The sequence below is a fragment of the Barbus barbus genome (genome assembly GCF_936440315.1).
Source record: "Barbus barbus genome assembly, chromosome: 23".
In the NCBI taxonomy this organism is placed as follows: Eukaryota; Metazoa; Chordata; class Actinopteri; order Cypriniformes; family Cyprinidae; genus Barbus; species Barbus barbus.
The window spans coordinates 20,331,750-20,355,334 of record NC_136751.1 but is presented as its reverse complement, the minus strand read 5'-3'; the positions used below and the strand labels follow the sequence as shown (position 1 = coordinate 20,355,334).

At 37.9% G+C, this 23,585-nt stretch overlaps 1 protein-coding gene across 1 annotated transcript in view; it reads right to left on the bottom strand.

Annotated features, from left to right (window-relative positions):
• Positions 1-1,920: 1,920 nt before the first annotated feature.
• Positions 1,921-23,585, bottom strand: part of LOC306842729 (multiple epidermal growth factor-like domains protein 11) — a gene marked incomplete at its 5' end in the record, with an annotated part of 93,082 nt that continues 71,417 nt past the window's right edge. The window contains 11 exons of the mRNA XM_079373762.1: positions 1,921-3,270; positions 4,397-4,606; positions 5,202-5,261; positions 9,424-9,478; positions 11,732-11,850; positions 13,542-13,775; positions 14,329-14,457; positions 14,705-14,833; positions 15,581-15,709; positions 16,330-16,458; positions 20,324-20,458. Of these exons, the coding sequence (XP_079229888.1) occupies positions 3,095-3,270; positions 4,397-4,606; positions 5,202-5,261; positions 9,424-9,478; positions 11,732-11,850; positions 13,542-13,775; positions 14,329-14,457; positions 14,705-14,833; positions 15,581-15,709; positions 16,330-16,458; positions 20,324-20,458 (1,505 nt within the window). The 3' untranslated portion in view covers positions 1,921-3,094. The remainder of the gene's footprint in view (positions 3,271-4,396; positions 4,607-5,201; positions 5,262-9,423; positions 9,479-11,731; positions 11,851-13,541; positions 13,776-14,328; positions 14,458-14,704; positions 14,834-15,580; positions 15,710-16,329; positions 16,459-20,323; positions 20,459-23,585) is intronic.

Below are 23,585 nucleotides of genomic sequence, written 5' to 3'. Positions count from 1 at the left end.
GATGTAGATAAACTCATCTCCTCTGGCCAAAATAACATCCCTAATCCATAATGATGTTTCCTCCAATGAAGTCTATCCCCTGTTATCTTATCACTTCAAAATCCACCAACATATTTGTTTAGATCTGTTTTCACATGTAACGAGACCTGTACCATGATGGTAGACGAACAAATTCAGAGTTACAGGATTAGTTTGGAGTTGACAAAACCAAACCACTCCAATCCGGCTTTGTTGGTACCATGATGCTGATCATCAACTTTCTTTGCCAACTCAGGCTTTGATCCTGAGTTTGTGGAGCATGTGCACATGAATGTGACATCACTGGTGAACAGCCAATCACGAGCCTTGGTTAAAGGGTTAAGAGTTAAAGGTTAAGAGATTGAAGAATATAATGAATTTATATGCACTTACAATGGGAAAAAGTACTTGTTCATGAAAGAGGACAAATAAAAGAAAATATCTTTATCAGTGCAGTCACACAAGTGAAACTTAAGTTGGTTTATATAGTTGGAAATATACTCAACATGTAAGGTCATGTAACTAATGTGTTATCTTTTGATTCTACAGCTTATATTACATACGATCTGTATATATTAACATTCATTTAAAATAATTTATAATAACTGTTAAACTAAACTTGCTTGTGTGTAATGGATTAATAATAAAATAAATAATATAATTATCATATAAATTAACTCAATTTTTGATTTTGGCCAGACATTTTTTTTGGTACTAGTGACCTTCAATTTGGAGCAAGAGAAACTGGGGCAGTGACTTTTTTGTGTCAGATATGTGTCACTTTGCTCACATCTGATTGGTCCAATTACAGTTTGAGATTTGCCCCAGAGCAGGTTAGCCATGGAGTGCAAGTTACTATGGCAATGAATGCAGCTAAAAGCCAAGCCACTTACATGGTACCTAATACCCAGGATTGGTGCAAACTAAACTGAAATTTACCTGGCTAGCCAGCTAATCCGGCTTCATGGTACAAGCCCCAGTGCTTCAGATGAGATGACTTTTCCACTGGAGAAAGCAATATTAAAGATAGAAGACTCATATTTTAGTTGCAAGCAACAGGGCTGACATTAAAGACACCACGATGGATTTGTTTCTTGCAAACACTTAGCTTTTAATTTCACAAGACCATAATTGATGGACTGACTCTTATGGATTACTTGTTTATTATTGTGATGTTTATATCAGCTGTTTGTCATTCTGACGGCACCCATTCACTGCAGAGGATGTAATGCTAAATTTCTCCAAATCTGAAAAACAATCATCTACGTCTCGAATGGCCTGAGGGTGAGTAAATTTGGGTTTTGGGCTAACTATTCCTTTAACTTTTCTTTAAAAGGTCAGAGTTGTCATGTAAGAATGTTTTAACCTCATTAACCACTGCTGCTATGTTCTGTGTTACTTTATTCCTTGTTTTTTGGTAAATTTTATTTCAGTTCCTTAAGGCATGACCACTATGTCCTAATTTCTTAAGTTAGTAAAAGTAGTTGGTTTATTGAAAAGGGAGAACTTATATGTAACAGATAATGTTCAGTACAGATGTGGCAATACATATTTTCATAATGGTTGGCTAATATTAAAATCACATTATAATGTACAGTATAAAAGAGGATATTGATTTCAGATTACATTGAACATTACTGTTAAATTATTAAAAAAATTTAAATAATATATATATAAAGTTATATAAACTTAGTATTCTGGAACAAATCTTAAAAGTACGAGAGCAACCACTATTGATCTGTAGAGCTAGTAGGATTGATGAAATGCATTTTTTTCTTTTATTTATGAATGATTGTCACTATGTTATTGCTATTATATGGGAATGCAGCTACTTTAGAACAAAGCTCAAATCAAAGCTGCAAAGCTGTAGTCATCAAACAAACGAAAACACAAGGAATGGGACACGTCTCCAAGTCTATTTATACTAAACTTTTCAGGACACGTATGAGGTCTCGTCTTGTCATGGAGTCTACTATGACATAAGAGCTAACATATAATGTCGACTTTATATATTAATACTGTGCACTAATAGCACAAACACATGAAAATAATTGGTCACTATGGTTATCATCATTTGTTCATGCTACTTTTTTCCCGTTTAAATATGTTTACCTTTTACACTACAAAGAAAAACATCACTTGCACAAACGAGGTATAAATAAATATCATAAATACAGAACCACAAATTAAAAACCCTTCAAGGCCTGCTAACAGATGTTTTAAAAATGTAAACATACAAAGAAGAAAAAACTAAACATGATAGCTTTGAAAAGTGTCAACTTAATCCCACGTTCATAAAACATACACACCCAAATACATGATAGCAACAGTCATAAACTCCTATGTACAGTAGAAAGCACCAGGTTGCTACACAAATGTAGCTCACCCAGGCTCTCCTCATAAACCTTTATAAATATTTCTCGGTAGGTTTATAAGTGGTAGATAAATGATCGGTTCTCGCTAATCTCACACTATGTTTTAATAACCATCTTTATGCAATAAGAAGTCTCATTATTTCTTATTGAAACCATGCTTTGTCACCAATGCCTTGAAGTCCAGACTTTTTTGGGGGGCAAAAAAAAAAAAAGAGGATTGCCCCTTCATGGTCACCCCTGGCTCTTGTTTTCAAGATCGATGCCAACTCCAAATGAAAAGTTCTGGATCACTGAGTCGCATTGATTATCTGTTCCAGTGTGCAGAGCTCTAGTTTTTAAGATTCAACATATCTTATGTTTCCATGAAAGCATCTCAAACACTCCTTTATTTCCTCTAAAAGTCTTTTCATAGACCTATAAACAAAGAATGCTTTTTTACACCTGATTTTATATGCACAGCTTGTTATAAAACGCCTCTGAGAGGGATGGTGAATAATCGCTGGTGTCCAAATCCGTTCTTGTTTTGATGTACAGTCCATTTCCCACAATCCTCAAAGAGGAATACGGTCTTCTCCTGTGTCATCTCTGGTATGGCATGCATCTGTATTTGAATGGTTGTTGAAGAGAAGGAGAGATGAGAAGAGAGATTTTAAAAACCGAGGTCCTTGCGTCTGTCTTTTTGGACTGGGCAGGACTGGGCTCTACAGCAGGGAGCTCGGGGGGCTCTCTGGAGGGGGTGGGGTGTGTGTTGGGCTGTGGCGCATTGGCAGGATGTCGTAGTGGCTGGGAATGTGGCTGTTCCGTGGGAGGTCATAAGGACTCTGCGAGAATCCGGTCGCCAGGCCGTTGGGTCCTTGAAGAACACTCACTGTTGGTTCTGAGGAAGAAGGGTGGCGAGGGGTGAGCGGCTCGATTTCTCAAACTCTCTCTAAATCTTTAAATCAACTGTAGCTCTGTCTATGGTATGCAGTAGATTTTATTCTAAAGATTTTTTTTTATCTTTCTCATTAGATATTTTTACATAAATTGGGGAAAACATAATGGGATTGAATGCTGCCATATGGAAACCTTGTAGTACAACTGAAAATGGTCAAAAAACGTTTCCTTTAAATAACTTTTTTTTTTTTTTAATGAATTGATAAGTTGATAATAAATTGACATTCAAACATTTAAAAACTAAAATTGGTGAATTATTTCTATTTTAATAGGTCTCATTCATTATTAATGCTTAAAAACATAGCATAAATATACTTTATATATAAATATTTCAATATATGTTATTTTATATATTTTATATTGACAGCAGTGTTGTTATTGTTAACTAAATCTATTAAAATTATTTTTGGTAATTGAAATAAAGCTGAAATAAAATAAATATTAGATGAAAAACGTCAATGAAGTTATATAAAATAACAAGCTGAAATAAACAAATTAAAGCTTTTTAGAAATAGTAAAAAAAAAAAAAAAAAAAAAAAAAAAAAAACTGACAAAAGGACAAGTATTAAAAGTGAAATTTTATAAATATAAAGTATTTTATATATATATATATATATATATATATATATATATATATATATATATATAAAATACTTTATATTTATAAAATTTCACTTTTAATATATATATAAATAAATAAATAAATAAATGAAAGTATAACTTCACAGCTCAGAATAATAGTTTTTTTTATTTACGAGTTAATAAGCCTATTGTTATGAGTTACGCAGTTGTCATTTTTCTTTTTTTATTTATGAATATGACACATGGCAACATATATATTTTCATAACTATTTGGACAAAGTTGATCTGTGAACAAAAATGCAAAATCCCTGAATATATCTTTACTATAGGAAGTACAATGCAATTTGTTGTTCTAATTAGTGAGAAAGTGAAGGACAGTGTTTCCATATGGCACTAACAACAATGTTGTGTTTAAAGAGACAAAAATGAGAGAATTGGAGACTTTCTATAAGAAGTAAGTCCCCATCTGCATTCATGAGACTCACCCACGTCATAGACGTTCCTGCTGGCAGTGGTCAGGGTTGTGCTAGTGCTGGAGCAGAAGGTCAGGTCTCTGTGAGCAGGTGACTTCATCTCCACGTAGCTGCTTTCAGTGTGCTTACAGGCCAGGCCGGGCGGATCTCGGATGGTGGCGTACGGATTCTCACTATTTAGGGAGCACGAGCTGGAGCTACACATGGAGGCCTTTATGTAATCTACACACATTACAGAAGAGATATTACTCACATATTCATTTCACTTCATCCTCTGGGAGACAGAAAAAAAGGATATAAATGTTATTATCTGTACGAAGAACTATAGGAAAATGAAGTTACGTTCAAGACAATCTCTAGTCAAAGATGCAAAATAAGCACTTTTCCATGATATACTGTTTAGAAACAGCATCCCAGGGTAGATTTTCACAGTGAAATCCTGTTATACGGCACTGGAAAATCTTGTTACAGCAGCTAAGATCTAATGTAGCTGAAGAAGAGTTTGTGTAAACGATTTGCAGGACGTATTACTTATGTAAAGCATCCGGAAACAGAGGAAGAGATTAAGTTGTGCTCTGTAGAACGAAGGCAGTGATGACAACTGACTACAGTTGAAAACAATGTATTTGTGAATGAAGCGCATGCACATCCAGGTCAGCATGATCTCTATATTGTTTCACTGACTTGAATAATCTTCGAAAGTCATTCTTAATTTACTGAGAGAACGCAGTGGACCATAGCAAAAATGTGAAAGGACCTCTTGTGTATAGTTTGATTTATTCTTATTACAAGAGCAGATGTCCGTTAGAGTTATTACCTTTGGCCATTCGAGTGGTTTTGTTGTCCCTCAGTGTGAGTGTGTCTCCTCTTGATACTCCTAATGAAGCACATGAACACACATTCATGATTCAACAACTGTATAAATAGCCGATGATAAACATCAGTAATGGGAAATCTCCACAGAAATGTCAAAATGACAGTGACGGGAACAGCAACTCAGAATGTGCTCTAGTGTTCCACGTCTGGAGCACAGTGGACATGCTGGTGACTCCACTCTGCCCCATATGTGAAGGTTTGATGGGCTAGGAAGCACATCATATACCGCCTGGATGAGAAACTTGATCCGCTGTGGCTCTGCCTTCCACAGCTCCGCCCATGTCACCTTCCTCTCGATCGCGTTCTCCCATCGTATCCAGGCGGCCTGTTGCCTCATTCCCACTGTCCTGCAGGTTCTCTCCTCCTCGACCACTGCTCTCACCTCCTCCTGGACTAGGCAACGCCTTTCCTTCCTTTTGATGGTGTCAGTGTGGGGAGTTGAAAAGGAACCCAGTCCGGTCCTGCCTCTTGCTACCACTCCCACCAGCCTGTTGAGATCTAATCTTGCCTCTGCTTGTCGAACAGCCCCCTCGGCCTTCCACTTCCGACCAGTCCTAACTTAAATTCCAGCCTTTACCACCTTTGGATCGCTTGAGTCTCTATACTGCAACACTTCCCTGGCTCTCGTTACCTTGAACTCCTCTTCCAAGGACTTGAGTGGCAGTTGCAGTTTGTTGCGGTGCCCATAGAGTGCGATGCTGCTTAGACTTTTTGGAAGCCCCAGCCATTTTCTGAGGTGGCTGCTAACCTTCCTCTCTAAGGTTTCCACAGTTGAGATTGGCACTTCGTAGACGAGGAGTGGCCACAGGATCCTGGGAAGAATTCCATGCTAGTATAGCCTGGCTTTGAACTTCCCTGGCAATCCAGACCGGTCCACTGACTTCAGCCATCTGTCCAGCTCAGTGCAGGTTGACTGGATAGATGCTGCGTTCCTCAGGGTGCTGTCAAACACATTGCCTAAGCTCTTAACAGGCTTCTCGGTGACGATCGGGATTGTTACCCCTGCGACACTGAACCAGGACTTGTCATATACTTTTCCTCTTCTCAGCACCATTGATCTCGACTTGGCTGGTCAGTCTGTGCCCACTCCATTAGCTTTTCGAGATCCTTTAGAATCCACCGGCAGCCTGGAACTGACTCTGTGGTGACTGTGAGGCCATCCATAAATGCTCTTATCGGTGGCTAACGTTGAGCTGACTTCGCCTTGGGCCCTCTACACTCTGGTTCAGCAGACTTTGTGAGCATATTCATGGCCAGGGAGAACAGAATTACGGAGATGGTACAGCTCGTAATGATACCGATCTCAATCTTATGCCAGCCTGATGTCACTGCTCCTGAAGAGGTTATCATCCTGAAGTTGTTGTAATAGTCAGCGATGAGGTCTCGGACCCTAGTGGGGACGTGATGTTTTGTCAGAGTGAGCTGCACAAGCTTCTGTGGTATTGAGCTATATGCATTTGCCAGATCGAGCCACAGCACTGACAGGTTGCCCTTGTTCTCTCTGGCCTCTCTGATGAGCTGCTTCACGACACCTGTATGTTTCAAACATCCAGGCATTCCTGCAGTGCACAGCCGGTTGGAGACAGCACTGAAGAAGATCTTGGCCTCAACACACAACAGGGAGATGATGCGGAACTGGTCAATCTTATTGGAGTTCTCCTCCTTTGGAATCCAGACCCCTTCAGCAACTCTCCACTGTTCAGGAATCCTGCCCCTCCTCCAGATGACACGCAGGATCTTCCACAAGCGCAGCAGTTCTTATACACTTTGTACAAAGTGCTGCTTGGTCCTGGAGCAGAGCTTGCTCGCGCTTTCCCGATGAACTCTCGAACCTCCTTCAGCTGCAGCTCTGCCATGTTGAACTGCACACTTGGTCCTGTAGGATATATCAGAGTGCTACTCTCTCCCAACTCCTGTTCTCTCGCTGGGTCGCTGTATGTTTCCTTCAGGTGGTGATCAATCTCCTCCTTAGAGCAGACCAGCTGGCCGCTACACTTCTGTCCTAACAGTTCCTTAGTGAACTTAAAGGGGTTGGCAATGAATACAGCTCGCTTCCGGGCTCTTTCGTGGCGGCGCCTCTGGTGCCATTCTGCCCGGTGGAGGATCCTGATCTTCTTTCGTAGGATGCACATCAGCTGTGCCAGGCCAGTGCGCTCCTCCTCTCCTGCCTGCTTGTATTGTCGCTTCAGGGTCTTCATCTCCTGCCTGATGTTGTGGATTCTCTCCTCACGTTGATTCTTTGAGTGAGATCCTTTGGAGCCTCCTTCCTTCACCTCTTCACCAAATCGTTCGGATGCGATGCTGACGATGATCGTTGTCATGGCTTGCAATTTCCTGTCAACATCTCCCCTCAACATGGCCTCCAGAATCTGGTCAACATCGATGTCAAACTGGTTCCACAGTGAGGTCATGTTCGCTGCTGGCCACTTGATCTGCCTCCTCTCAGACTTGATGCTGGAGGGAGTCATTTGCAACACTTGGAGGTTACGGGCACTGTGGGGAGACTCCGGGCCTGGCTCCTCCTGCGTCTCACCAGGTTGTGCATTGTGTTGGTCCTCTCCCCACCAGACACTTCATCTTCCCTTGGTGGATCTTTAGACCTCGCTCGTTCTTACAAATCTTGCCACATGTACACTGCTTACTCGTATATATGTAAATAAATATAGTAAAAACAAAACAATACAAAATAATTTAACTTATACATGTCCAAAAAGTAGGAAGAAGAACCCAAATAAACACTATGACAAAATAATCTGTATGAACACCTAATCAGATCCGTTCTTCCTCCTGATACATTCTGAGAATCATACATATATTTTTCAATATATTGATAGTACAATTTCTAGCACAAATGCCAACATTTCCTCATGTTGTCTCCAACCAATATTAAATTCTATTATAAACACCTTTGTGGACTACACTTTACTATTGGATTTTTTGGCTTAATCGTGAATCTAAAGCACCAACAAAATATCGTTAACAGAAAACACAGATAGAAAGGCAGGTAAGCAAGATAAAAAGACAACACTGGAACGCCTGCATATATAAAAGCAAAGTCAAGCTCTTAGATCTTCTCCAGCTTTGTCACTCTAATGAGTATTATGAGTTAACCTTTAACCAAATCACATCTCTAAATCACGTTTCTCAGCTGACTACCCAGAGACACTGACATGCTTTTAGGGTGACGTCAAGATCGATAAATGAAAATGCTCACAAAAAACACCCACCCCGCACTGATAAAGCCAGTGCAATATTAATTTGGATTTTCTCTGTGAATAGTCTAAATGGTGACATGACAGCAGTGGAGTTTCAGTGTACACTCACTGTTCAGTTGGGTTTTTCCTCTATACAAATGTGACGTAGTTTAGTCTGTTTAAAGAAAAGGACAATTTGTACTGTCCTTGAACTATTCTCATTTACTCACATAGACTCCTTGTCTTTTAGTGAACGATTCATCGAGAAGACAATGCCATTGTAATCTTCATCAAAATGTAACAATGTGGCTTTGAAATAACTTTCCATTTATAAACAGGTTGTCATCTATAAGTTAACAACTGCGATCAGAAATCAGGAAAACTTCCTATAAAAGGATGAAATCACTGTCCCACTTTGAACTTGTGGTCACTGGCCCTATTTCACTTCCTCTATGGGCTTGCAACAGAACATGATTGAAATACCCAACCTCCAACCAGAGTCTCTGAGGCCTCGCATGCTCTGCTGAAGCCTTATCAGCAGACCTGCAGGTAGACATAATGGGGTGAGGTGGCATTGGATGGGAAGTCAGAGAGGTAATGAACTCTCTCCCCCCTAGTCTGAGTGACCTTGGATAATATAGGCAAAGTCTGACCTTCCAGCATGTGTGTGTGTGTCACCTAAAGTAGGAGCTTATTAAAAACGCAGCAGGCGGAGGTCTTGCTCCGGTGCCAGAAGCGCTGTCTGCTGTTTGTTACAACCCCCAGGAATGAGTAAGTAGTTTAATTCTCTGGTGCTTCAATGGAAAACAAATGTCTTATTTGTTTTGCGGAATAGGCTGAGCGGAGAAAAGAACGATATATCTGATCCATTTCAAATTGCATGAGTACTTTTCAGGCTTTGTCTGACGGGGACAGACAGAAGATGGTTTGAACAGGGGGTGAGATAAGAAATTAAGTGAGGACACTGACCCAGGTCATTGAGATTGCAGTACGCTCTCCATTCTGAACTGTTCCCGTCTCCTTTCTAAAAGGGAAAAAAGACAAAAAACATCAAAGACAATGAAAGATCATTGCTCTGATAGCCTTGATGAAATGGATTTGTGACCTTTTTTGGTCCACGACCCTTTTTTTATGTTCTAAAGTTCTTGAACTGCCACACACCAGTTGAATTAAGTCCGAATTAAGCTATAAAATTTATCTCACAAGCATGATTATCTAACTAGAAAATTATATTTTTAAGAATAACCACAAGAGTCGATTTTATTGTTATTGACTCTGTCGTAACTATACCACATTGTTTGGTCAGCCTTTATTGGTACTAATCCTGTCTAATGTTGAATTGACTGGGAAAAAAAACCCCCTTTGGAACGTAAACTATGTTTATTGCATATATATCCTGGAAGTGTTTCTGTAAACGCAAACATATGGAAGTTTGTTATAAGCCAAACGTGTAATCGCTTTAGTATGGAAAAACATTTAAAAGACCTGTCCTTTCACAATGGACTCAAGAGATGACTTATAATCTTGCTCTTGAAAAATGAACATATGCAACTAAAGGTAAAACAGAGGCTTTTAAAAACACATGGTCCCTTTTTGTTCAATTCGTTAATAGGCAGATAAAGGGGAATGTGGTGACTGTAATTTGAAATCAGACTTGTTTTAGGGTGTATTATTTTATTCAACTTGTAAATGTACACATTTTGTATTTATTTTACTATTTATTTCTTTATTATTATTTTAAATGCATTTTAGTTGCTTTTTTAGTTTTTGTTTAAGGATACATGTTGGGGTGGGGAAATTATATTCTGTAACTGTATATAGCTTTCTATTCTGTATTGTATAGTGGTTCTAGAACAAAAATAATAAAAACAATTAGTTTTAAAAAAGTCCAATAATGTCCACTCCACTACCATTTAAAAAATTTGTGGTGTGTTTTTGAACATTAAAAAACATTTTTTGTCATGCTCACCAAGGTTTAATTTATTTGATTAAAAAAATATTATTGTAAAATATTATTACAATTTGAAATAACTCTTTTCTATTTTAATATATTTTCAAATGAAATTAACGTGATGGCAAAACTGAATTTTCAGCAGCTATTATTTCAGTCTTTAGTTTCACATGATCCTTGAGAAATCATTCTAATATGAAATTTGGTGCTAAAGAAATATATTTTAGGATTATTAATGCTGAAAACAGCTGTGTTTCTTAATATCTTTTGTGGAAACAGAACAGCATTTATTTGAAACAGAAATCTTTGAAGCATTATCAATGTCTTTGTCACTTTTGATTCATTAAAGGGTTAGTTCACCCAAAAATGAAAATTAGCCTGTGTTTTACTCACCCTTGAGGCATCCAAGGTGTATATGACTTTCTTCTTTCAGCCAAATCCAATCGGAGTTATTTTAAAAATGGTCCTGGCTCTTCTAAGCTCTATTATTGCAGTGGGCAGGTGTTTCTGTTCAACAGTCCAAAAGACATCAAATAAAGCACGCACATTCATAATAAAACGTGCCTCAAACAGCTCTGAGGCCTCCTGTAGCGAATCCATGCGTTTTTTTAAGAAAAAATATCCATATTTCAAATGTAATAAACACTTCTGTCTCACTTCACCTAACTGTGGTACGCGGAAGCCGTTCTGGCGGATGACGTAGGACGTCCGTGTAGCATGATTAGTCACGAACGCAGAGAGAGAACTCCGGGTTCGGGACAAAAATTCAGAGTGTGGTGCCCTCCCCCTTGGACAGTACGCCAAATACGCATAAACTTTACTCTATTTATTATTCGTAAGTGTGAACTCGTGATAAACGCATGAATTCGCTACAGGAGGCCTTTATTTACCCTCCGGAGCTGTGCAAGGCATGTTTTATTATGAATGTGCGTGCTTTATTTGACGTGTTTTGGACTGTAGAACAGAAACACCCACCCACTGCAATGATAGAGTTTAGAAGAGCCAGGATTATTTTTAATATAATTCCGATTGGATTCATCTGAAAGAAGAAATTCATATACACCTAGGATGCCTCGAGGGTAAGTAAAACACAGGCTAATTTTCATTTTTGGGTAAGGTAACCCTTTAAATGCATCTTTGTAAAAAAAATAATAATAATTTCTTTAAAAAAAAGGAGCCATGTTGTAGCATGTTTTTTATGTAATACTCTAAGCACGAGCAGCTGCTATGGCCATGAAAAATTATGCTTATCTGTTGAACCTTCATGGAGTTGCGACCTCAAGAATGGAAACTTCTGCTGTCATGCAAATGTGTCTCTGTCCTCACCTTAAGAGTGAGAGTGCCATCCAGGTTGTTTGTGATGGAGGACGAGATGTTGCACTGTGCCACAGTGTGGTAGCTGGGATTGGAGAAGCACTGGCCACCGCTGCTGCTCTGAGATGTTTCTAAGGAAGAAAGCAAGGCAAAAGTATTCACAAATTCTACATACTACAGTGTAAAAGTTTACTAAACTCCTGTCTGATAATGCATGGCATTCTGTTCCTGCAATAACAGAGTAGAAGAGGGCAGTTTGATGGATTGAAATTTGTGATACTTAATGGAATTGGTCAAGCCATTTATAGCCACATCATCAAAAATAGCCCATGCAGCCAGCATAAAAATGAACAAATATACACTATTTTAGTAGGGCTGGGCGATAAATCGATAACGATAATCATCGTGATATAATTTTCCCAGATAAAACAATAACAAGAGTTTGTTAAATGTTCGATATAATGTTTATGCTCCAAAAGCATAATGAAATAGTGCTACTCATTTGATGCGTGCCACATGGGCCATTTATTCACTCAGCACAAAGTTCAAACGGCAGCGCAAGCTTACTAGAGCACACACGTTTACTCGCTGATGAGTCACGTGAGCACTAAACAGTGCTGTGAGACCCAGTGTGAAGCGCCTGAATTCAGCAAGGAACACAAATCAAACAGCCAGATGAAACAGCGCTGACAAACAGCAGAAACACTGTGCCCAACAAGACAGTCTGAAGTCTTTTGAATCTAAAAATCGCCATAATTTACCATGGATTTACTGTAGTAACACTAACTGCACCATGGTTTTGTGGCAGAAATGTGGGATATATAGTGTTTGTGCATTTATACTAAATGTATTTAGACTACTGTTTTTCATATAAATACCTAGAAACCATAAAGTTACATTTTTACCATGGTATTGAGGTGTTATATGTGTGGTTTTATCATGATCTAAATGTATGATAATATGGAAGAACAATGGTTAATTTGAATAAACCTTAGACAGTCAGAATAATTACACCATACAACACTATAAAAATCAAGGTGTTACCATTTTTACAGATGTTTTTGATAATGAACATAAATTTACATCTGCATCCTATTTCAAGCTACTACTACAGTCAACTCAAGCTACTGTCAAATGTGCATTTCTATGAGACAAAAAAAGTTGTTATTATTATTGATTGATTTATTGATTATTAATGGTTATTATTAATCTTGCAGCCTGCACGGCAAACTGTGCTGAAGACATAATGTCATCAACGCCTGGCAAAACAAACCCGTTTTATGATTTGAAAAAGTATCACTCATTAGAACATGCAGAAACTAAGAAAGTAATTTTTCTTATAAGACATTTATTTTGTTAAGAAAAAATAACTGGAAAAGTGTAAAGAATTAAAAAACATGAAGTGTTTGTCAAGTACTGACCATAAAGAGTAGTTTAAAATCATAATTAACAGTCTGGTTTCTTCAATTTTCACTTAGGAGAAAAAAATCTGCTGTTAAACTTGACAGAAATAAATATTCGAAATGCGATAATTATCGATATCGACTGATATGAAAAAAAAAAAATAGTGTGATATTTTTTGGCCATATCGCCCAGCCCTAGTTATCAGCATATAAAAAGTGTGGTAGCACTGTGATAAACATAATACAGTGCTGAAACTGTTGCTTTTACTTCCAGTTACTGAACAGGCAAATGCAACTACACACCTTTCAAAAATATGAATTATATAAGTCATACTTGTAAAAAACATTCATGGAGCATCTGAAGTTGTTCATAGAAGCTTATTCAATATTTGATGATTAGTCTCAAAGGAAGTTCTCACCAGAGAGGGAGTAGTCAGTGTTGGTGACACGCAGGGCTGGGGTGTACGAGACGCTGGGCATTTCCTGGCCTTTGTCTCTCTGTCTCTGCCTGAACCAAACAAACAAGCTGAGCATAGCCATGATGATCAGCAGCAGGAAGATGATGCCCATCACAGCGCCTGTGGACTGTCGCTCTGAACCCAGAGAAGGACTGATCTTAGTGTAGGGGTTCAGCTCCTCCATCACTAGAGCCGCTGGGACACAGAATACCATTAAAGATCAGGTACTTTATTCCCAAAAGCACAGGTACAATAGAATTCATATGCATGCTAATCTCTTGTATGAGAAGAACAGACACCACAAAAACTACAATAATCAAGGTTTTGATACTTTGTGAGGAAAACTTGAGTGGCGCATCATGTAGTGGTCTGGGTGACTATGCAGTTTCTGAGTAGTTGATAATGTGTTGCTATGTAGTTGCTAAGGGTCTGACTGGTTGTTAGTGTGCTGCTTTGTAGTTGCTTAGGATCTGAGTGGTTGTTACTGTGCTGTGATTTGGTTGCTAAGGGACTGTATGGTTGTTAATGTGTTGCTTTGTAGTTGCTAAGGGTCTGAGTGTTTGTTAGTGTGTTGCTATGTGGATGTTACAGTGTTGTAGGTGGTTGCTAGCGCCTTGCTATGTGGTTACTAAGGTGCCCAACTATAAAACATCAGGTTCTTTCATTCAGTATAAACCTATGGGATTTTTCCATGTTTTTTTTTTTCCACCCCAGATGAAAAAAAACAAACAAACAAAGCAAGCGTTACCCTGGTCACAGCGGATTCCTTTGTATCCCGGGCTGCAGTAGCACGTTCCGGTCACATAGTCGCAGGTGGCGTTGTTCATACATTCACACAGCTGCTGACAGCCATAGCCAAATGTCCCGGGAGGACACTCTGTATAAAAACACATACACCAACACAATTAGCCAAACACCCCGAGCCAACAGCATGTAAAACAAACACTCAGACACATGTTGTGATCGACTGCCTGGGATGGTGGATGAGGAGCACAGTCACACACACACAGATCATCAATCACCACCATCATCATCAGGGCTGCTAAACGTCTCTTTCGAATTGACATTCTCACAACCCCCTAACACAAGAACACACACACTCTTAAAGAGGCTACAACACTCACTCTGTTCACAGTTGGTCCCAATAAAGCCAGTCCGACAGGCACACTGGCCAGTGATATGATCACAGTCAGCTCCATTTTGACAGCGGCACACCTCTGCACAGTCTCGCCCATAAAACCCTGAGGGACAGCCTGAAGGAAAGAGATATCCTGCTACATCACATTAACCTACAACACACAGTTGGTGTACGCTGATGGTGCTAGCAACAGGAATCCAGAGTGAAAGAGAAGCCTCGACATTCGAATTCCACAAATGACCAAAATTTGTTATTAGAACATGTACTTAATTGAATTATATTAGCATGACAGTGTTTCCCCTTTCACGACGGCCTCGTACACTAATAGCAATTCGTAGACAAACACACGTACAGTACATAAACACACAAACACGCAAAGACAGTCTGGCCACTAAAGATAACAAGCCTACTGGAGCAAACATTGCAGCAAAACACAAACTGATTTCATCACTCCTCAAGAAAGAGTTTATATCACTGCCGTCATAAAAAAAGTTTCAAACAGAGTGGCAGCAGAGGAGGGATCAAGAAATGATTGACGTAATGAATGAAAGATGGATTCTGTTTTTTTAGGCGTGATGTTGATGGTTTTTGATTTCAGCCTTGAGCAAGGTCATATAATGAGTTAAATGACTGACGTGAAAAAACGTGCATTTATTATTAAGGACCACTCAGTGGCATCATAACATCATGAGATATCATAACTCCCTGGTGCAGTTCTGAAATACTGCCAACAGATGTCACTGTGTCACTTTATGTCCATTACGTCTGCGGGAGTGAGAGTGTTTGCATGTGTATAATGCTGGCTTGTTTGTACATTTAATAACTGTGAATGTGTGTGTACTTGTGTGTGAGAGAGACTCACGCTGCGTGCAGTAGAGGCCGGTCCAGCCCAGGCTGCACCTGCACTCTCCGTCGTAGGCACTACATTGGGCTCCGTTGTGACAGTTACATGAGTTCAAGCAGTCAGGGCCCCACTGGCCTATGGGACAAACTGAGGAGCCAGAGACATGTCAAATGAAGACTAACACATATGTGTAAAACACGCGTCCAAACGCACATTTACAGGCCCCTAATTGATATAACATGTATACAAAATTATGCATTTGATGTAAAATTAGCATGTTTTGCAAATAAAATGTGATAGAGCCAAAATAAAGAGGAAATCACATCGAAATGAGGGCCATAGCTACAGTATAAGCTGAAATTGTCACTGTTTGGAATTAATAATTGAAGTCCCTCAGCCAGTCCTCACCCCTTAACTTACAGCAAACAGTGTTAGATTAACAGCGTGAGAGGGGAGGGGGGCGCGAGGGCGAGCGATAAATTCTCCGGGACATTGTTGCTCTCGTCTCTATTTCATATTTCCACTCTCTTGCGCTGTGTAAATTATTGAGAGTGTGCTATCAAGTAATTTATTGAAGAAATTGTTGGTCTTGTGGGGTATTTGGCAAAGAAAAACGGACGTGGTCATGATTTACGTGGCACTATGACATGAGACGTCCATGAAAGACAAATGGATGAAAATGGATGGAAAAGAGCAGTAGGTAAAAACACAATAAATGAAGGTGAAACTGAAAATGCAAACAAAGAGAAGAACAAATTGCTTCGTACTCTGTGAACAGTCGTCTCCAGTCCAGCCTGGGAAACATTGGCAAGAGCCGTCAATGGGGTTGCAGGTGCCATTGTTAGTGCACACGCAGATCTCAGCACAGGCTTTCCCGTATTTGCCACTGGGACACACTGACGGGATAAAAACAGACATAACACAGACAATACTTAAACCCGTGAGTCATTCAATGGTAATCACAGCATATCTGGAGGACGCTAACAATGATTTTGCTCCTCCGAACACTGATCTTAGTTCACAATAATGTTATTGTGTTTTTGAGTTAAATATTTGCATTCAAATTACATATCCTTCTGAAATAGCTTTTGCTTTCAATGAAATGAAATGAAGGTGAAGTGTGGCAGCAGAGGCACTAAACAATTTAAGATTGAAATGATGAAAAATAATAATGATTATTTCCCGAACTCTAATACAGCCCCACCCCTGTCAACCATTCTTTTGAAAAAAACAAAATGCTCTTACATTCACCAAGGCTGCATTTATTTGATTAAAAATCCAGTACAAAACCGTAATATTATGAAATATTATCACAATTTAAAAGAACTGTTTTTTATTTTAATGTATTTCAAAATTATATATATATATATATATATATTTTTTTTTTTTATTTTTTTTTATTTTTTTTTTTTCCACTTATTCCTGTGATGGCAAAGCTGAATTTTCAGCAGTCATTGCTCCAGTTTTTAGTGTCCCATAATTTACTGATTTAGTGTTTAAGAAAGATTTCTTAATATGATCAATGTTAAAAATGTTTGGGATACTTAATATTTTTGTGGAATTGTGGAAAAACAGAGATTTATAGAAAATCTTATGTAACATTATAAATGTCTTTGCTGTCACTTTTGATCAATTTAATGCATCTTTATTGAAGTATTAATAAAAAATAAAACTTATTGACCTCAAACTTTTGAAATGTTAATTCAGTGACATACCACATGAATGATATTTAGGTTAAGGTAATTATAGTGTCTCAAGTAAACTTTACTGTAACATCTTGCAATTCACCTTTAAAACTTTTCAAAGATTATAATGCGTTATTATAAGTTCTATAATAATTCTGCATGAGTAGTAACTGATGATAAACCAGAGTGACACGTGCGGGAGTGATTGTAAGTCATGTCTGCGTGCACTTCAAAGCTGAATCACCCTTCAAACACGTGCTTCTGTCACACTGTCCAATTATCCATCTTTGCCAGCTTTGCTCGGCACCGTCAAGAATAGGGTCGACTGATGTACTACGAAATTAAAAATAGAGCTTGTGTACATTTTTAATAAAATGAATATTTCACCACACTCTGACACTTGCCTCAATTAGAAAGTTTTGGTTTAGTTTAAAGCCCATCATGTTTTTCACCCCTCTCTATCCTCTAGTTTCGGTGAGTTCACAGCAAGGTACATACAATGGGATGCGTCCCTTGTGGAAGACAACATCTATTTATCTCCAGCTTCTCATGAGAGTTTAAATACGGCCACATAACAGAGTCAGATGTTGTAATCAGACAGTTCGTCCACTGAGGTGAAGCTGAAGCTAAATCTTTGTGCCACTGACTTTTAATAATTACATTTCCACACTCTTCTCATTTTGTGGAAACTCTTTCAACTAACTCAAAGCTTCCTCTTGTTAGTTAGTGGCCCCCTCATGTCACGAGCTCCGTTTCATTCCAACTGTGACTAGCTGAAGTTCATTAGCTCGTTCTGAGACGGGTGAACGTGGGCTCAAGACATTGGAGGACACCGGCACAGACCAAACTACAAAAAGGTAGGTATGTGGGCTAGCCACGATCCCCCCCGAGGCCTGCCTTTCTTCCAGTAATTATGATCTGGACAAATTAAAACAAGCCTTTTCTCGAAAACCTTTTCCTTCTTTTGCTTTAACATATTAAATATTTATTGACAAGACGGCTCTGAAAGCAATGAAAGTGAATTCTATATATTCATACTGCCTTTCCTTAATTCATGAAAAGACTGGTTAATTATTATGTGACGGTCTATCTATATTTCAATGGGACGTTTCAGTTGGGTGCTGTGGAGTGGGAAGTGAGTGTTAGGGTTTATTAGTTTGAGTTGAAAATCCGCTTAATTGACCTGAAACTTCAATCAGAATCCCGTAACTATGTATACTTGTATATAACAGTCAATATCGCTCTCTTCGGACAGTGAGGAGCTTCATTTGAAAAACTTTTAAAAAGTGAAAATTACAGTAGAGAAATGATCCCTTAAAAAAAAAGTCTATGCAGGGTTTATTCTGGTCAAACCCTACTGGTAGAAAGTCATAACAATGACATTTCCATTGCATCTTTCTCCATTGACAGCCATTCGAAAGTTGCCATGCTTTCTGATGAAATAAATTTGTTTTTCAAGCAACATATATGCAGATATGTCATTATATTACAGTAGATATTTTCCCATCAGCCAGAGATGGCAGATTTCAAACTGCGCACTTCTCAGGGAGGGGGTTATCCATAAGCAGCACAGCTGAATGGGAATGTTAACGGATAGCTCTCTCCAGGCATTATAGACCTCCTAGACGTAAATCTTGAAGCATGAAGTATATTAGTGGAAATTAACAAATTATTGTCTCTACGCGGTCTCTGATTTTCTACAAGAGCTCAACAAAAATGGAAAGCAGTGATATCGACCTGACTCTTCAGTGTTTGTCTCACTCAGAAGAATGAGCTCAGCAATATTCAGATTTCCTCTGAAGGTTATTTGTCAGAGTGTCAGTGATAATGCCAATTATTTTCAGTACGGCGGAGCCGCAGAGTCAGCGTGGCGTTCTGCGGATGGGCATGTTGCCAATGGCAGAGCACACACACAGAATGGCATAACACGCCACGCGGGTCGAGTACAGCTCATTTCAGTGACAGGTAGGTTGAGAGGGGTAAACTGCTATTTATGTGCATCATTTATGTATATAATCTCCAACAGAACTGCAATATCGTCATTACATACCAATCAAAATGCATGTCAACAGTGTCTATGCATTTATGCTTCCTAAAGAGTGCACAATCCAGCCGCATAATTTCATCTACATAACAATCGATTCTGGTTCGCTCTGGTTCATCAGCAAGGGAAGTAGCAACTAGAAAGAAAGACCTTTGATGTCATTACAGTTTGTGTGAATTGCTTCCAGAAGAGTCACCTGCTTATATGGGTCTGAATCATGCATTTTTTAAATGTGAGGAAAAAATCTTCAGCTAGATTTTCTCTGCCAAATTTTTCACTGGCCCCACCACAAAAATGATAATAAATGATTTTATTATACGCATTGTATTTTTATAGACATTTTAAATTTACCAGTAAATGTTCTTTTAATGATACTGATAATTACAAAACGATAAATATAATCTTTTAAGTTTAGAAATTCACAAAAATAATACTACAATTATATACTATAATTCATTAACGCACTGTTGCTGCAAAACAATAACTAGTTTGTAACTTGTGACAAAACTTGTAACTAAGTTTTGAAACTCGACAAAACTTGTGTTAATCTATGTCAGCCAGTTAGACAATGTTACATTGGTGACAAGTTTAAACCAGCAGAATTTGCAACAACACTGTTCAATACCCAAAAAAGTTGTCAAGGCATTATAATTATTGACAGCAACATTTCCATCAGCTGGCCCGAAACATTTTCACATTGGCCCCTGAGAGTTGTGCAAAAAACAAAAAAGTCCACCAGAACTGCAAATCGTGTGTTAGCAACAAGAATGTGTCAACAGTTTTGCAGAAACGGCGTATTTCTGGCACATTATCATGAGAAATGGATGCCTTAGTGTATTGATTCAGTCATAGTTTGCTTCCAATTGAAAAATACTGTAATTATAGTAAAGGTAGTTGGACAGTGATGTGACCATACTTCTCTCGTACCTCTCTCCAAGCACAACTAGCCTCCAAGGATCTGTGTTGAGGTCTGTGGGTGAGAAGGAGAGAAAAATAGAGAGAGAAACAGGAAGAGGAACGAGGGCTACTTGCCTTGGTTGCAAAGTGAGCCGAAGAACCCAGCCAGGCACTCACAGTGACCCGTGACGTGGTGACATGGCCCTGTGCTGTGCACACACTGTGGGCATGACTGGCTGCAGCGGTGCCCGTAGAAACCAGGAGGGCAAACTGTCACGGGGCAAAGGACAGGAACAAAACAGGAAGGACAACAGTTTTGGAAGGAAAGATAAAGTGGGAAAGCAAGAAACAACAAATTAGAGATTAGACACTTAATAAAAGGAAAATATGAATACAAATATAAATTATTACATTGAAGGACTTAGCAAACATACAGGCAACTATAGTTAGAAAAATATTGTACAAAGCAGTTCACATAGTACATAACATTTAGAAACATCAATATCTTTGTCTTGTTATTCAGTAAAATAAAATCTCATGTACAATTTAAAAGTTTTGGGTCAGTATTTTTTTTAATAAATAGTAATAAATTACTACATGTGACCCTGGACCACAAAACCAGTCATAAGTGGCACAGGTATATTTGTAGCAATAGCCAACAATACTTTGTATGGGTCACAATTATCTTTTTTTCTTTTACTCCACAAATCATCAGGATATTAAATAAAGATATTTTGAAAATTTCCTACTGTAAATATATCAAAACTTAATTTTTTGTTATTAATATGCATGGCTAAGGACTTCATTTGGACAACTTTAAAGGCAATTTTCTCAATATTTAGATTTTTTTTGCACCCTCAGATTCCAGATTTTCAAATAGCTGTATCTCATCCAAATATTGTCCTATCCTAACAAACCATACATGAATGGAAAGCTTATTTTTTATTCAGTTTTCAAATGATGTATAAATCTCCATTTCAAAAAAATTGACCCATATGGTTTTGTGGTCCAGAGTCACATATGCTTTTATTCAGCAAGGAGGCATTAAACTGATCTAAAGTGACAGTAGTTAATGTTACAGAAGACTTCAAATTCATCTTTTCATCACAGGAATAAATAAAAAATTTAAACATTAAAATAGAAAACTGTTATTTTAAATTCAAATAATATTTCACAATATTACTCTTTTTACTGTATTTTCGATCAAATAAGTGCAGCCTTGATAAGCATAAGAAAATCTTACTGACCACAAAGTTTTGAATGGCAGTGTATAGAAATATACTTTAGCTCTTCATTTAATAGGTCTGAAACCATTTCAGTAATGTTACAATCTGTGGCCACTTGAGGTCTGAAACATTCTTCCAGGTACTAGCGTTTAACCCTAAACCACGGAGCCACTGTCACCTGTACAACTAATATAGGCAGAAATAATGAGGGGGTTTTGTTGTCCACATGGTCAGGCTCATTGTTTCACAGAGCATGAGGGCTCAGTCTGTCTCTGTCACTCAGCTCTGTCCAAGACGGGAGCTTCTGTGGGTCATTTTTCTTCATTAGAGCTTTGATTCGCTTTAATTGCTGTAGCTTTGTGTAATGTAGGAGAGTAGTGTGTGCTGACCTTTCCACCATGGGTGGTGGACCTTTGTAATTAAGATAATTGTACAACATGAACAGTGTGGTGAAGATTAATCGCATTCCCTTTCCTTTCTCGCTGCAATCTTTGAACACACACCTGCATACACATCTCCTTACTGGGTGAATCTCAAGACACATGTCCGGATCATTTTTCTCCCCAAAATCAAGAGACACAAATAATAAATTATATTTTGCATAAAGAAAACTATTAAGATTTTTTTTTGCATTTTGACAATCCTACATTTTCCTAATCTACTTTCAATGTAACATAAAAAAAACAAAATAATGATATATAATAATATAACATTTTAACTGAATTTAGCAACCTAGCAGTATTCATTGTACACATCATGTTAGTACATATTGTACTGCCTTTAATTTATGCAGTTTTTATATAAAAACATTGTATTGCAGTGTTTCTTTTAACTTTTTATTCCAGATTATTCCAGTTTTTATTTTTATTTTTTTATTATAATTAGTGGTAGTAGTATTTTTAGCCGTAATACAGTAAACTTACTATTAAAATAAGAATGGGAATATAATGAGATTCAATGACAATAATGGAACAGAAAAAAAATCTGAAAAGTAAAACTAAAATGTTAGGTAAATATATTTACTAATTTTCTTGATTAAAAATGAATCAAATCAAATAGAAAGCAGTTATTTTAAATAGTAAAAATATTTCACCAAATTACTGCTTTTGCTGTATTTTTGATCAAATAAATGCAGGCGTGGTGAGCAGAAGAGAATGAAAAAACAAACAATTTTACTGTTCAAAAACTTTTGACTGGTAGTGTATGTGTGTGCGTGTAATGTGTGTGTATATATATATATATATATATATATATATATATATATATATATATATATATATATATATATATATATATATATATATATATATTAGGGCCGGGACTCGATTAAAAAAATTAATCTAATTAATTAGAGGCTTTGTAATTAATTAATCGAAATTAATCGCATTTTAATCGCATATAAATATTTGACCTGTGAACAATGAGAAGTAAGTTTTTTTATATGGATTTTTACATTTCCCATCCACAGGGCCAACCAAAGCGGTCTCATCAGCTTCTTTGTCCATGTTCACTGTGGTTTGTTTTTGGCTGTTTCTCAATATGCGTTCTTCAGCGATCTTGCGTCCTTGTGTTCTCGTTCTACGTCATCATTAACCGTCGAAGTTCAGTTCCAATTCTCAAGAACGCAAGTACAGAGGATGCATGAAAGTGCCCGGATATGTTCTTGAAACTGAGGATGCATCGAGTGCAGACTTGAGAGAATCGAGCCGTTAGAAATCCCAGAAAACGCTGTGGGTGGCCGGTGTACGGAAGCCTGTAAGCTTTAAAGTCGCTCTCACAAATACTTAACGGCTCTTCAAGTTGAAAGTAAACATTTATCGTTTTGTTTTGGTTAATTTTAATAAAGTTATAAGACCCGGAGAAAGTCTGCATTTTTATTGGCATATTAAAATGAATCTTAACAGTAAAACATATAACGCTGTAAAATAAAACAATACAATTATATGAAAGTAATATCTATAATAGTATGAAATGTTTTAATAAGTTATGACATTTTGTAATATTTATTGTTCATTGGCCGTTTCTTATGCTGAGACTATGCGGTCAGTTAAGCAAGAACGCAGTACATCTCAGTTCTCATAAGTGTGCGTTCTGTGTTCTCGCGTCCTTCCGAGTTCGTACCCTAATATATATATATATATATTGTGACGAGTCGGCTGCCTCCCCCCTGT